General features: G+C 39.9%; 2 protein-coding genes across 3 annotated transcripts in view; both read right to left on the reverse strand.

The window, feature by feature from the left end:
* The window catches only part of vps13a (vacuolar protein sorting 13 homolog A), a 43,208-nt gene extending 39,849 nt beyond the window's left edge, over positions 1–3,359 (reverse strand). For both annotated transcript variants that reach the window (XM_051951055.1, XM_051951054.1), the window contains exons 1-5: positions 3,180–3,359; positions 2,383–2,426; positions 2,240–2,282; positions 2,065–2,160; positions 1,542–1,643 (exon numbers count right to left, since the gene is read on the reverse strand). In XM_051951055.1, coding sequence (XP_051807015.1) covers positions 1,542–1,643; positions 2,065–2,160; positions 2,240–2,282; positions 2,383–2,426; positions 3,180–3,279 — 385 coding nt within the window. In that variant the 5' untranslated portion in view covers positions 3,280–3,359. The remainder of the gene's footprint in view (positions 1–1,541; positions 1,644–2,064; positions 2,161–2,239; positions 2,283–2,382; positions 2,427–3,179) is intronic.
* A 3,845-nt stretch (positions 3,360–7,204) lies between these two features.
* LOC110950653 (C2 calcium-dependent domain-containing protein 4C) lies at positions 7,205–9,269 on the reverse strand. Its single transcript, XM_022193370.2, has 2 exons — positions 9,121–9,269; positions 7,205–8,990 (listed from the first exon to the last, which is right to left on the reverse strand). The coding sequence occupies exons 1-2, from the start codon at positions 9,161–9,163 to the stop codon at positions 7,714–7,716; spliced, it is 1,320 nt and encodes a 439-aa protein (XP_022049062.2). The 5' UTR covers positions 9,164–9,269; the 3' UTR covers positions 7,205–7,713.
* Between the last annotated feature and the right edge of the window lie 3,518 nt (positions 9,270–12,787).

A 12,787-nucleotide genomic window follows, 5' to 3' on the forward strand; every position in this document is an offset into this window, starting at 1 on the left:
AGAAGAAGGCGGGCCAATGTGTGGAAGAGCGGGGGACGAATGACGGTGAAGCTCCTGATGTTTCACAAAGCCTTTATTTACGTTCAGCCTTATTTTGAACACAAATTCACTTTTCTGTCCTTCACTCCTCAATTGTCTTCATTCCATCTGTTTCTAAGTTTAGACACGTCCTTTGCTAGACAGCAACAGCATGTAACCGTTTTCTTTCATCCATCCATCCTCTATACACCGCTTTATCCTCACTAGGGTCGCGGCCTCGCGGGGGGTGCTGGAGCCTATCCCAGCTGACTCGGGCGAAGGCAGGGGACACCCTGGACCGGTCGCCAGTCTGTCGCAGGGCTACATATACAGACAAACAATCACACTCACATTCGCACCTAGCGGCAATTTAGAGTAACCAATTAACCTCAGCATATTTTTGGACTGTGGGTGGAAACTGGAGTGCCCGGAGAAAAGCCACGCATGCACAGGGAGAACATGCAAACTCCATGCAGAAAGATGCCAGGCGTTTTCTTTCATCTTTATGTGAATTTTCTGACTTTTCGGCAGCGTCTTCGTCATGTCAAGAAACCTTCTTAGAGAACCACTTCCTGTGAGCTGAATTGATCACAAAATAAAAGCCCGTAGCATTAAGAATACACCTTCAAAATAAAAGCCTGGAGGGAACGGTTATTTTAACACTAGCGAAACAAAGGCTTTCCAAAATTGATGAACTGATCAACAGACCTTTATAAGAGTAACTCACATGCGATTCGGTATAAATACATAACGTGCACATGCATAACACATGCCTGTGCTCAGCACAAGGTCATTTTTATTAAAGATTTCATCCGTTGGAAATGATCCGTCAACTGAGCGGCCTTGGTGGAGTACTGGGCTCTCTGAGTGCTTTTCTTGTTATGTTGTGTCAACTGCTGCACAATAAAATGCGAATTGAAAACATAGTTTCTGCATTTATTGGGCAAGTATTTATCAGTAATACAGTGAAAATGAGAGGGAATGTAAATATTTACTTTGCAAGTCTATTTTGGTGTGCGCCCCTCAATTTTCTGGTTGAGCTCCTAAAATTTTAAGTTAGGGGCCACTGTGCGCCTAGGAAAAAAGTTAGTCTGGAGCCCTGGTTAAATATAGATAATTTCCACTACAGGAAAAAAAAGTTCTATTGTGCTCTATTCATGCAGTGCTAAACCACAGAAAATACAGAGAAAGTGTGCAAACTGCTGGCTGTAAGGACATTCCCAACCACACCATGGCAACGTGACCTAAAATCTGTGATCCTGCTACTTTGCTGCTTCCGCTCCACAATTTCTGCATTGTAGTCTCTGCTACTACTATTCAGTCTACATAACCTAAAAGCAACTATTTAGGGCTGCTAACTTTTTACTTGCAACTACTTGTTCTCTCTTACATCTTGGATCAGAATATCTCTAAAAACTGCTAAAAACCTACTGCTGAGTATTTTGTACATAACAGCACACAGAATTTTGTGTAGACACGTTTACACACACACAGTCATCTTAAAATCAAAGCTGGACTCTGACCTTGCTCAGCAGCCTTTAGCTTCGTCTCCTCTATCCGCTGTAGCTCCCTCTGACGAGCCTCCTGTAGCTGTTTCTCCTCCTTTTCGGCATCATACTTTATACCTGGAGGAAAAGTGGTCAACAAATGTTATTAATTGTCTGCATGCATCTGAAAACAAAAGAAACAGACAGCAGACATCTTAAACATCTTGACCTACTTGCTAGGACAAGTACTTTAGAGTCATGAATAAGTGAGAGACCTCTTTTGTCTGACTGTTCTGTTACATTGTGTTGCATCTGCTAGTCGGAAAGGTTCCCGATTAGATTCCTGTAGCCAGACCATTCTGCAGCACAGGATGGCTGTGGCCGCAACTTTGTACGTTTTTAAAACAATTAACATAAAAAGAGGGGCCTAATCACGTTATCACTGAAATGCAACAGGTTAATATTCATCAGCCATTGTGCGTGTCAAACGAAACGCTGGTGATTGGTTGTACACTCTATGACTGCTTATGTATTCGATAGAAACTGATTGTGATCTTACTTGCTGTCGGGACTATAAGCAGATAGACACCATCCAGTGTGGCCTCGACGGACTGAGTGTAGAGGTTCTTCCATGGAATCTTTAGCTCCAGTCGTCCTGTGAACAGAAAAGTAAACTAGTAAACTGTTTCTCTGTGCCAAAGTTGCCAGACAGGGATTAGTTATTAGAACTTTACCTATATGACCAGCTTTCACTTTAAAAGGAATGTCAAGTTGACTCTGCAACAAAAAAAATGTAATTACACAACACAAATCTATAATAAATGCCAGAATGTAATGACAGACCAATATTGCTTACTCACACTCAATTGCAACTTACCAAGGCATTTTCCTTTATTTCAAGATTTGTGAGTACAGCATCACCTACAATGAAAGGAACGCTTCATTACTGACTGTTACATCATTTTCCACTTTTAGAAACCCAGTCAAAGCGAAACAAGAGGTCTTTGGCCTTTGTCTATTGACAAGCACACACTCCAATAAAATCATTCATCTCACATCTGAGATCATTTACCATGATTCTTAAAACATATACTGAGCAACGTATATATCAATTTTCGCATGTCTAACATTTGAAAAATTCATTTATTATATCTACCAAGAAAAGAAACCGAGAAAAAGAAGAAGTTCATACTGTGATTCACTGATGTGTTTCACAAGGGGCTACAGGTTGAGCAGTGGAAGAATCTCATACATTAATTTGTCGGGATAGTGCACAGAGCTTCAGATTTTTGTGTCGTCCTAAAAAAGAGCTCAGCATGAAACCCGGTGGCGAGTCATGACCTGTCCGTGTGAAAGGGTGTAACCTCGGGCTGCTCGCTTCTCTGAAACTCACATGACTGCACTGGTCAAACCGACTTACAGCAGCAAAGAAGGCAACATAAAATAACTACAGCAGTCCGAAATTAACAAAGCGTCTTTATCCATCTACAAATTAACATTGGCTGCACTGCCTCGTTAAGAATGAGCAGCTAAAGTGGACTCTGCGAAAGAAAAACTGACACTGACAGCTGAGGGAGGCTCTCTCACGCGCCTGGTAGCTAACGTCTATTAGCATTTAGCTATAGCGTAGAGAGCGAGCTAGTCAACTAAAACGCCAAACATAAGTTCAGTTACCTCCCCATATGCCGAGCTTCAGCTGCGAGCTGTCGAGGTTGACAACGTAGTCCCCTAAAAATCGGTTGAGGACATCTACCACCAAGCTTTCGAATACCATTTTGGCGTTTCGTTCATTTGTGTGTCACCATGTTTACATCCTGAGGACTAGCTTGCCCCAACGTCTGATTAGGACGTCGTGCGAAGGGCGGGACCTGACGTCATGACGCAACTGCAACACGATTGGTGACTTCAGGCACAACAACCACACTCTGCTGTAAGGCTGCCTGAGAAGGAAAACTGCAGTTATGTCAAATATTAATAAATAGCTTTAAGTAGGCATTTTATGGAAGAATATTATCATGAATGATTTCAGAATTCTTCTGGGAAAATTTCATATTCACAAATTCAATAATAAAACACTGCACTGGCACAATTTATCAGTGATATGAGAGCTGTTCAATTGAGTGAAACATGCTCTGTTTTTATATTTCATGGAAAGCCATTATCCCGTTTTCCAATATTAAATATTTTACACACTGTAAGCTAGAAAGTAATGAAATCAATTTGTTTTTAAGATGTAAAAATCATTTAAACATGCAGTCTGCTTTATTCTCTCTGGGACTTGGTGGTTGAAAGCAGTAGCATCTACAAGGTGGTGGCCAGCAAGAACCACTGTCACTGAAATCTCATTGGCCATCTGAGAACTGTAAAGATAAGATAGGTGAAGTCGCAACTCCAATATCCAGGTTTCAGTAAATGTCAGCCCAGTGCCTAAAATTAAAGAAAGAGAAACATGTAAAATTTCCCAATGAGTGACGCTTATGAGGAAGTGAAAATGTTTTAAACCTCTAATGCAAACATGGGTGTTCATTATTATTATTATTATTGTTGTTGTTGTTGTTGTTGTTATTGTTATTGTTATTATTATAAATTTAAATATTTATATTTTTTAAAAGTATTTGATTTTCTTAATTTTTCTTCAATCATGTTTATTTGGTTTATTTTGTTGTCGTGGGTTAGGGTTAGGGTTAGGGTTAGCCCATGACATCTGCTTTTGCAAGGACAAAAGTCTTGTCATGTCTTTAAATGATTCAACCAGTCACATATTAGAAGTTCACCTGTGACAAATACTGTAACTGACACATTCCCTCGTGTATATAAAAAGAAACCCAAGACACAAGACCTTCATATGAAGCCCAACCTGACCCCGACAGCATGCCAAAGATCCAACCACAGACCAAAGTGCTGATCATCAAGACCCTGAAGACCAAGTCTGCTGCTGAGGTGGCAGACAGCTTTAATGTATCCAGATGTCAAGCAGAGAGGATAAGAAGAAGATCTGAAGAAGCTGGCGACGTTTATGACAAACCCAGGTCAGGCAGACACCTGTTAGAGAAAAGCATTTGTTGCTTCGACAGTCCAGTCCTCCAAGCTCTGGAAGTCATACACAATATTAATTCTTTTTTGCAAGACACCATGACTTAATGTTCTGATGTTTTTATAGCATATTTGTGTATTCAGAATAAAGTATATGTATAATTTCAACATTATTTTTGTATGTGACAAGACTTTTGTCCAAGCAAAATCTGACCTTTCTGTCCTAATTAAATGATAAAACTCAATGAATGATACAAAACTTTATTATGACATAATAAATATAATCTAGAGGGCTTTGTCATTCATATGAGCCATTTTTGATTCCAATTGATCAACTACAAGTCCAGTTGTTATTTGTTGTTCCTACAACTTAAGAGAAGCGGCAAGACTTTTGTCAGGGACTATATACACACGTGGACAAAATTGTTGGTACCCCTCAGTTAAAGAAGGAAAAACCCACAATTCTCACTGAAATCACTTGAAACTCACAAAAGTAACAATAAATAAAAATTTATTGAAAATTAAATAATCAAAAACAGCCATTACTTTTGAATTGTTGATTAACATAATTATTAAAAAAAAACAAACTAATGAAACAGGCCTGGACAAAAATGATGGTACCTCTATAAAAGATTGAAAACTATTTGACCAGAGTGACATGATTAACTCAGGTGTGTCATTTAATTGACATCACAGGTGTTTCCAAACTCATAATCAGTCAGTCTGCCTATTTAAAGGGAGACAAGTAGTCACCCTGCTGTTTGGTGAAAAGGTGTGTACCACACTGAACATGGACAACAGAAAGCGAAGGAGAGAATTGTCCCAGGACATCCAAAAAAAATTATAGACAAACATCTTAAAGGTAAAGGCTATAAGACCATCTCTAAACAGCTTGAAGTTCCTGTGACAACAGTGGCTCATATTATTCAGAAGTTCAAGACCCACGGGACAGTAGCCAACCTCCCTGGACGTGGCCGCAAGAGGAAAATTGATGACAAATCGAAGAGACGGATCGTTCGAATTGTATCCAAAGAGCCCAGAGCAACCTCCAAAGAAATTAAAGGTGAACTCCAAGGCCAAGGTACATCAGATCGCACCATTCGTCGTTGTTTGAGCCAAAGTGGACTTCATGGGAGACGACCAAGGAGGACACCACTGCTGAAAAAAAGTCATAAAAAAGCCAGACTGGAATTTGCAAAAATGCATGTTGACAAGCCACAAAGCTTCTGGGAGAATGTCCTTTGGACAGATGAGACCAAACTGGAGCTTTTTGGTAAGGCACATCAACTCTATGTTCATAGACTCAAAAACCAAGCATACGAAGAAAAGAACACTGTCCCTACGGTGAAACATGGAGGAGGCTCAGTAATGTTTTGGGGCTGCTTTGCTGCATCTGGCACAGGGTGTCTTGAAAGTGTGCAAGGTACGATGAAATCTGAAGACTATCAAGGCATTCTGGAGAGAAATGTGCTGCCTAGTGTCAGAAAGCTTGGTCTCAGTCGCAGGTCATGGGTCTTCCAACAGGACAACCATCCAAAACACACAGCCAAAAACACCCAAGAATGGCTGAGAGAAAAGCGTTGGACTATTCTAAAGTGGCCTTCTATGAGCCCAGATCTGAATCCCATTGAACATATGTGGAAGGAGCTGAAACATGCCATTTGGAGAAGACACCCATCAAACCTGAGACAACTGGAGCTGTTTGCTCATGAGGAGTGGGCCAAAATACCTGTTGACAGCTGCAGAACGCTCATTGACAAATACAGAAATCGTTTAATTGCAGTGATTGCCTCAAAAGGTTGTGCAACAAAATATTAAGTTATGGGTACCATCATTTTTGTCCAGCCCTATTTCATTAGTTTGTTTTTTAAAATAATTATGTTAATCAACAATTCAAAAGTGATGGCTGATTTTGATTATTTAATTTTCAATAAATTTTTATTTATTGTTACTTTTGTGAGTTTCAAGTGATTTCAGTGAGAATTGTGGGTTTTTCCTTCTTTCACTGAGGGGTACCAACAATTTTGTCCACGTGTGTGTGTGTGTGTATGTATGTATATATATATATATATATATATATATATATATATGGACAGTATTGAAATCATAAATAAACAATTTCATTTATTTATTGGTCATTATAACAACCAAAATATTAGCTGTAAGTACATCAGTCTATGTACATCAGATGATTAGTAACAAACCAAGTAGAAATCAAAGAATGTAATTCCTTAATGCTCATATTGAGACTCAATAATTTTTAATTATCAGATTAACAACAGTGTCCCATCCAGCATTCCCGCTCTTAGCGCATGTATCAGTTACTTCCTGTTTTATTTTATAATTTCCTGTTGTGTGTTGTACTCACCCATTTCGTCTTCGTCTGTTTTCCCGCCCCTTCATATTGAAACACCTGTGTGTGATTGGCTTCCCGCCCCAGTGTCTATATAAACTCACTTCTCCTCGTGTTTGTGTTCGTCGTCTTGTGTCGTCTTACCAGCCATTTTCACCGTGTGTGTCCCCAGCGTTACCTGCGTGCATGGTTTGTCCCTTTGTTTTTCTTTTTTAAGCTCTCGTATTTCTTTATTGACTGCCTTTGGATTGTTGTTTATCTTTTCCTGCTGTGTTTGTTTGTTGCATGATGACTCAGAGTTAATAGTCACAAATGATGTTTACAAACCTGACAGTTTAATTAGTACCACAAAAGCACTACAGGTCATAACATTCAGCTTGTGCTACCATTTTTAATATCAATAGCATAATTAGTGAGTACAATTATGTGACCTAATTAGAGAGAATACTCAAAAAGTTCATCATCACAACATTATCTCATATTTATTGGCTACTTGGATGCAGCAGACAAAGACAATAGCTGTCATTATCACCCATGTTACTATGAATATTAGTAAACAACTGCATTTTGTACATCTTAGAGAAGCAGCACAACCTTAGCATTCATTGCAGAGTTAATTTTCTTGCGACCTGACAAATTTAAATCCAGTATTTGCTCTTCCAACAACAAAATGCTTCAGTGTGTTCACTAGTCTGCTGCTAACTAATTCATTGTGCTGCTGCTTGTTGAGGAGGATTTACATAAAGCAGCTAAGTGCACCCATAGCCTCCATAAAGTGCATCTTCTGGAGTCCATTTCAGCTGTTTTTATTGTAGAAAAATGTTAATCAACTGGTTTGTTGAAAGCAAGCAGCTGTGACAGTGGTTTAGTGACCACTCCGATCACTGCCCCCCTCCTCAGTTTTCCAGCTGTAGGCTTATCCACCACTTTCAACATGAGCTGCAGATCCTGTAGATCTGTATGACCGAGCTCTGTGAAGAAGAAATCTTCATTGAACACTGGGCTGCGGCAATTCCTGATGGTGGTGCTCTCCTGCTGCTGCAGCTTCCCGGGGGTCAGACATAGATTCACTGCACAGTTCAAGGTCTGTCGGTCAGCACAATCCCACACACCCTCCACAGACACCACACGTACTCTGACAGTGGAGAGGGAACATTGTGGGTCTTTGAAGGTGGTGTGTTCGGCAAAGAGGTGCACTCTGCCACGGCCTTGCAAGGGGAGGACGTGCTCCTGCTGAGACCTCTGCTGGCCCTGCAAGACATGCAGTGGAAGAAGGACAGGAGAGCTATTCTCCAAGGTTGGAGGTCCGCTGGGAGAGGTGGTTAAACTCATCAACCCCTTCCTCTGCCTCCCTCTGTCCTTCTTGCTGTCGAATAACGACGGACAAGACACCGCTCCTTTTAGACGGCCCCTGCTTGATGCGATGTAGAGGGAGAATTTCGAACTGTAGAGGGAACTGAGGGGAGAGGAGTCACTGGAAGAAGATGTTTCTCTTTCTGTACTCCAAGTCTCAGACAGACTTTTGCATGAGAACAGTGGGAAAAACCCAGATGACTGGGGTGGGTTTGTCTCCTTTGCCAGCTTAGGCGCTGTAGCAGGAACACTTCTATCAAACATGTAAACGGGGCATTTTGAGAGGAACAAAGACTCTTTCCTTCGAGTGTTGAGGCTCTCGTATATCCCAGTCAGACCATAACCCTCAGCAGAGAATGGCAAAGGTTTCTGTTTTTTCTTCAAAGCCACTGACTCATCACCATTCTTCGACTTTACATGAGTGGGACTTGAAATTCTCTTAGTTAGCTGTTTCAGATCCTGCAGGTATGATGGGATTTTCTCTGTTTCTGGCAGAAGGCTTCTCTTGCAAAGCCGAGGAGGCAGGCAGAACTCTGGGATCTTGTCAGGAGTAAGGATGTTGCTGTGTAGATTCTGAGGGAAACTGGTCTTGGAAGAGAGAAGGATGTCCTCCTCACTCTTTCCTATGTAGCGACTCAGCTCTAGAGGAATGCTCTCCATGCTCTCCCTGATCTTCCCAAGGACCCACATAGTTATTTTCTGATGATTTAATGTGAATTCTTTGCCACCAAATCCAAACGTTTTCCCTTTGACAATAGAAACAAAGAATATTATTTAGGCAAATCAAACAAATGAAGCTTGAAACACAGTAAAACACTTGAAAGAAGCAGAACAGTTCGTTTTTCAAATCGTGAAATGAAAAATATTTCCTTTCACCTGTGAGGTTGTGATGTGTCCTTCTCTGAAGACAGACCTGCATGTGTGTGATGGATGTTTCAGTGGCAGGTTTTAAAGCTGAGTCCGAGGCTCTGCATCACTGGTTTGTTGCCCCCGCCTGCGTCACAAAACATCCTGTGCACTCACATACACAAGAATACACATAGCAGTGTATTGCGTAACTCATCGTTTCTTGGAAATTGGGTGGGTGGTAAATCGGACTCAGGAGCATCGATGTGCATTTAGTTACAATAATGTGATGTCTTCCACAGAGACAGTTTACATCAATACTGAAATGTGCATTTCTGCTGTTGCGTAAAAGAAAGAAGGATGAGTCACAAAGTATTGAATGTGAGGCTCCAATTCCACTTAAATATACAGCATACACATTTAAAACACAAATTTAAAAAACAAAATATAAATTTCATGTTTTGTCAAATGCATTTGATATGAGATAAAACATTTGTTTTACGCCAGTATTTAATGATGTCTGACCACAGACTGAATTTATCAGTAGTGAAGTGTTTAGTTGAAAGAATTTCAAATAAAACACATGAGGAAATATGTGTTGTTGTGGTCATGATGACATAAGGATAATCTGCTTTTGAGAGAGCTGACCTCTTGTTCAAAGGCAGCACCCCAGGCTTACAGAGGCACCCAGAACCTCAAAGACCCTCTGACCTTTAAACAGACACACAGCTGACCGGACGTCTGTTTGACACCTTTGATTCAGAACTTACTCTTATCCAGGTCAACTCAGCTGTTTCAAAACAATGAAGATTATAGTCAAAATGAAAGCTGATAAACCTAAAAAAAAAAAAATAATCTTGTACTTTGTTTTCACTGAAGCATTTTGTGATTTTTGCATTGATCTTTAAACACCAAAGGTAAAGCCATAGAAATGTGACCAATACTGCGGATAGTTTAATGTTTGTTTGTTTTGTCATTTCAAACATGATAGGTGTATATCCAGACCTGGTTCTTCGACACTCACCTGAGCAAATGGTCACTGCAGTTCTTGTTTTTAATTCATACAGTTGTATTTCATGGAATCCTACATATTAAGATCAAACGTTTCCACATTAATGCACTGATTTCTCTGCCACAGTATAGCTTTTTACTCCTTGACCTTGTCATATAGGAATGTAATTTGGTTATTCCTATGTGTTTCTATTAATCTATTATCATTGCCCTTGGTCTGTTTTAAAGGCCCGAATCTTGTACTGGTTGCAAATCTCAAATGTTGTCAATAAATTTTTCAACCACCAGAGGGCACACATGGATTAGATTTATTACTGGGCAGCCTCAAAGATGTTTTTCTCCTGGTGAAGACATTAATGAGATATAGTTAATATTTTTGTATAGCATCATTAGCATGACAACACTGTTGAAGATGATTACAAAAGAAAAGGAAATCTAAAGGTTAGTCAAAGTTGTCCATCCAGGCAAGCACACACAAAACCCCACCCACACGCTAGACATCTATCCTTTGCTTAATTAAAGTAATCCTAGCTTATTGTTCTAATTAAAAAGTAAGTAAAAAACAACATTCATGCCTGTGTCCCTGCCAGTGTGTGTGACACAGAGGGAATATCAAGATGATGAATACGTTCAGTCTGGGGGCTCTGGACCACCCAGGGGTCAGGAGGCTTTTGTGGTAGTGAAGATCAACTTTATTACACCAATAAAAACCCCGAGTGCTCTCTGTAATGGAGAGATAAATGATTGGGAGTCAGAGGAGGACCTTGCCTTTAACCGCTGCCACAGCTGCAATTAACGCTAACGAGAGAATGGGACATTGTTGCCAAACGCTGAAGTGCATTAGTGTGAAAACCTTTTTGTTCTGGAGCTCTCAATTCTTAAAATAATAATTCATTTATCTTTTTGGATGGAGCTTAATTGTTTAAATTCAGTGTATAGAAGGCTATGCTAACCATGATGTTTGAAAGGTCTAACCCAGTATCCTGTTTGCATTTTATTCAGCCTAAGTGTAAAGATTTCAGCAGTACTCAAACTCATAACAGTGGTTTTATTACTGAATTCTGTTCCCAGCTCTTGAAAAGCATATAAACTCTACATTAGTATACCGGTCAAATATCAGCTTATACAGAGTGAATCTGTGTGAAGTGGTTTGTAATTCAACTAGAGCTGCACTCCATCGCTAGAAAACTTCCCTCTTTTATGCTCCACACACACATGCATACAACAAAGATGTCTGTTGTTGTGTAAAGGCCTTTCACATGCACTGTGATGCATGAGGAAAGCATTTATTCAAAACCACATTTACACTCTATGCCTTGTTTTCCTTATTAGAGCAGCTATAAAGGAGAAAGCTGAGCCATGGCTTCATACTGACAACTAAAGCAATAATTCTGCAGGTTCTCATAACCATCTGAGAATTTAAGAAATGAAAACCCAAAAGAAAAGAGGCGCTTTGTTAAAATTCACTCTGCGTTCATCTATATTATATCTGATGTAATGTGTCTCTTCAGCCACTGGAGGTTGTAACTTCATCCTGATGTCCACCTGCCCAGGGCTAAAGGTGACCTTTTAGCATTCTGTCTTCACAAGAAAAGAACAATGGAAACTTTGGCTCAGTTTTCATGGAAGTTGACTCTTTTAAACTTGCTCAGTAAGAAAAATGACTCTCAAGCGCTCTTGCTGATTCAGTTCAGTTGCTCAATGTGGCAGAAAAGACTTCTGGTGCCCGACGATCAAAGATCAATCAAACAAGTCTTTGTATTCTCTACATGGTTACCCTCCCTTCAAAGCAACTCTTGTTTCAGTTTCCCAAAATAAATCATTTTCCTGCATGCAGTCTTTGCTGCAGAATTTAAATTGTCTTAATGATTGATGTGATAATAATATAATAATAATAATATATAATCAGAACAGGTCAACTGTATGTGACACAGTGGAAGAGTCTACCTTTTAATGTCACTTTCCTAAGAAAATGTTCAATACTTGCTGCAGTACAATACACAAAATGAGGGGATAACTTTGTGGCATAGAAAAAGAATTTCCATATGCATATACAGTGCCCTACATCTTCTATGTTTGCATATTTGTCACACTTAAGTATTTATATTCATGTAAATGCTGTTTTTAAATTATGGTTTATCAAAGAATTATTGAAAAACTATATCACCCCTGTGAAAAAATAATTGAACCCCTCAGCTTAATAACTGGTTGGGCCACCCTTGGCAGTAGCAACCGCAGTTAAGTGTTTGTGATTGGCAAACCCTTCTGCACGTCCCCTGTAAAAAACAAAACGTGTGTGTGTGTGTGTGTGTGTGTGTGTGTGTGTGTGTGTGTGTGTGTGTGTGTGTGTGTGTGTGTGTGTGTGTGTGTGTGTGTGTGTGTGTGTGTGTGTGTGTGTGTGTGTGTGTGTGTGTGTGTGTGTGTGTGTGTGTGTGTGTGTGTGTGTGTGTGTGTGTGTGTGTGTGTGTGTGTGTGTGTGTGTGTGTGTGTGTGTGTGTGTGTGTGTGTGTGTGTGTGTGTGTGTGTGTGTGTGTGTGTGTACATATATATTTAGACTTGCGGTGTTGAATTTTTTAAATTGCTCAGACACACATTGAACAAACCAAAATGAAATAGGTACATTAAAAAGTGAGATTAAATCCATAATACTTGTGGGCTTTTTTAGCCTGATTTGAGTAGTTTGATA

This window comes from Acanthochromis polyacanthus, chromosome 7, assembly GCF_021347895.1.
Source record: "Acanthochromis polyacanthus isolate Apoly-LR-REF ecotype Palm Island chromosome 7, KAUST_Apoly_ChrSc, whole genome shotgun sequence".
Classification (NCBI taxonomy): domain Eukaryota; kingdom Metazoa; phylum Chordata; class Actinopteri; family Pomacentridae; genus Acanthochromis; species Acanthochromis polyacanthus.

Coding starts and splice junctions, on each gene's coding strand:
- LOC110950653 (XM_022193370.2), bottom strand. CDS start 9,163: ATGCAGGTCTGTCTTCAGAGAAGGACACATCACAACCTCACAG. Junction 8,991..9,120: donor GACACATCACAACCTCACAG/GTGAAAGGAAAT, acceptor CTATTGTCAAAG/GGAAAACGTTTGGATTTGGT.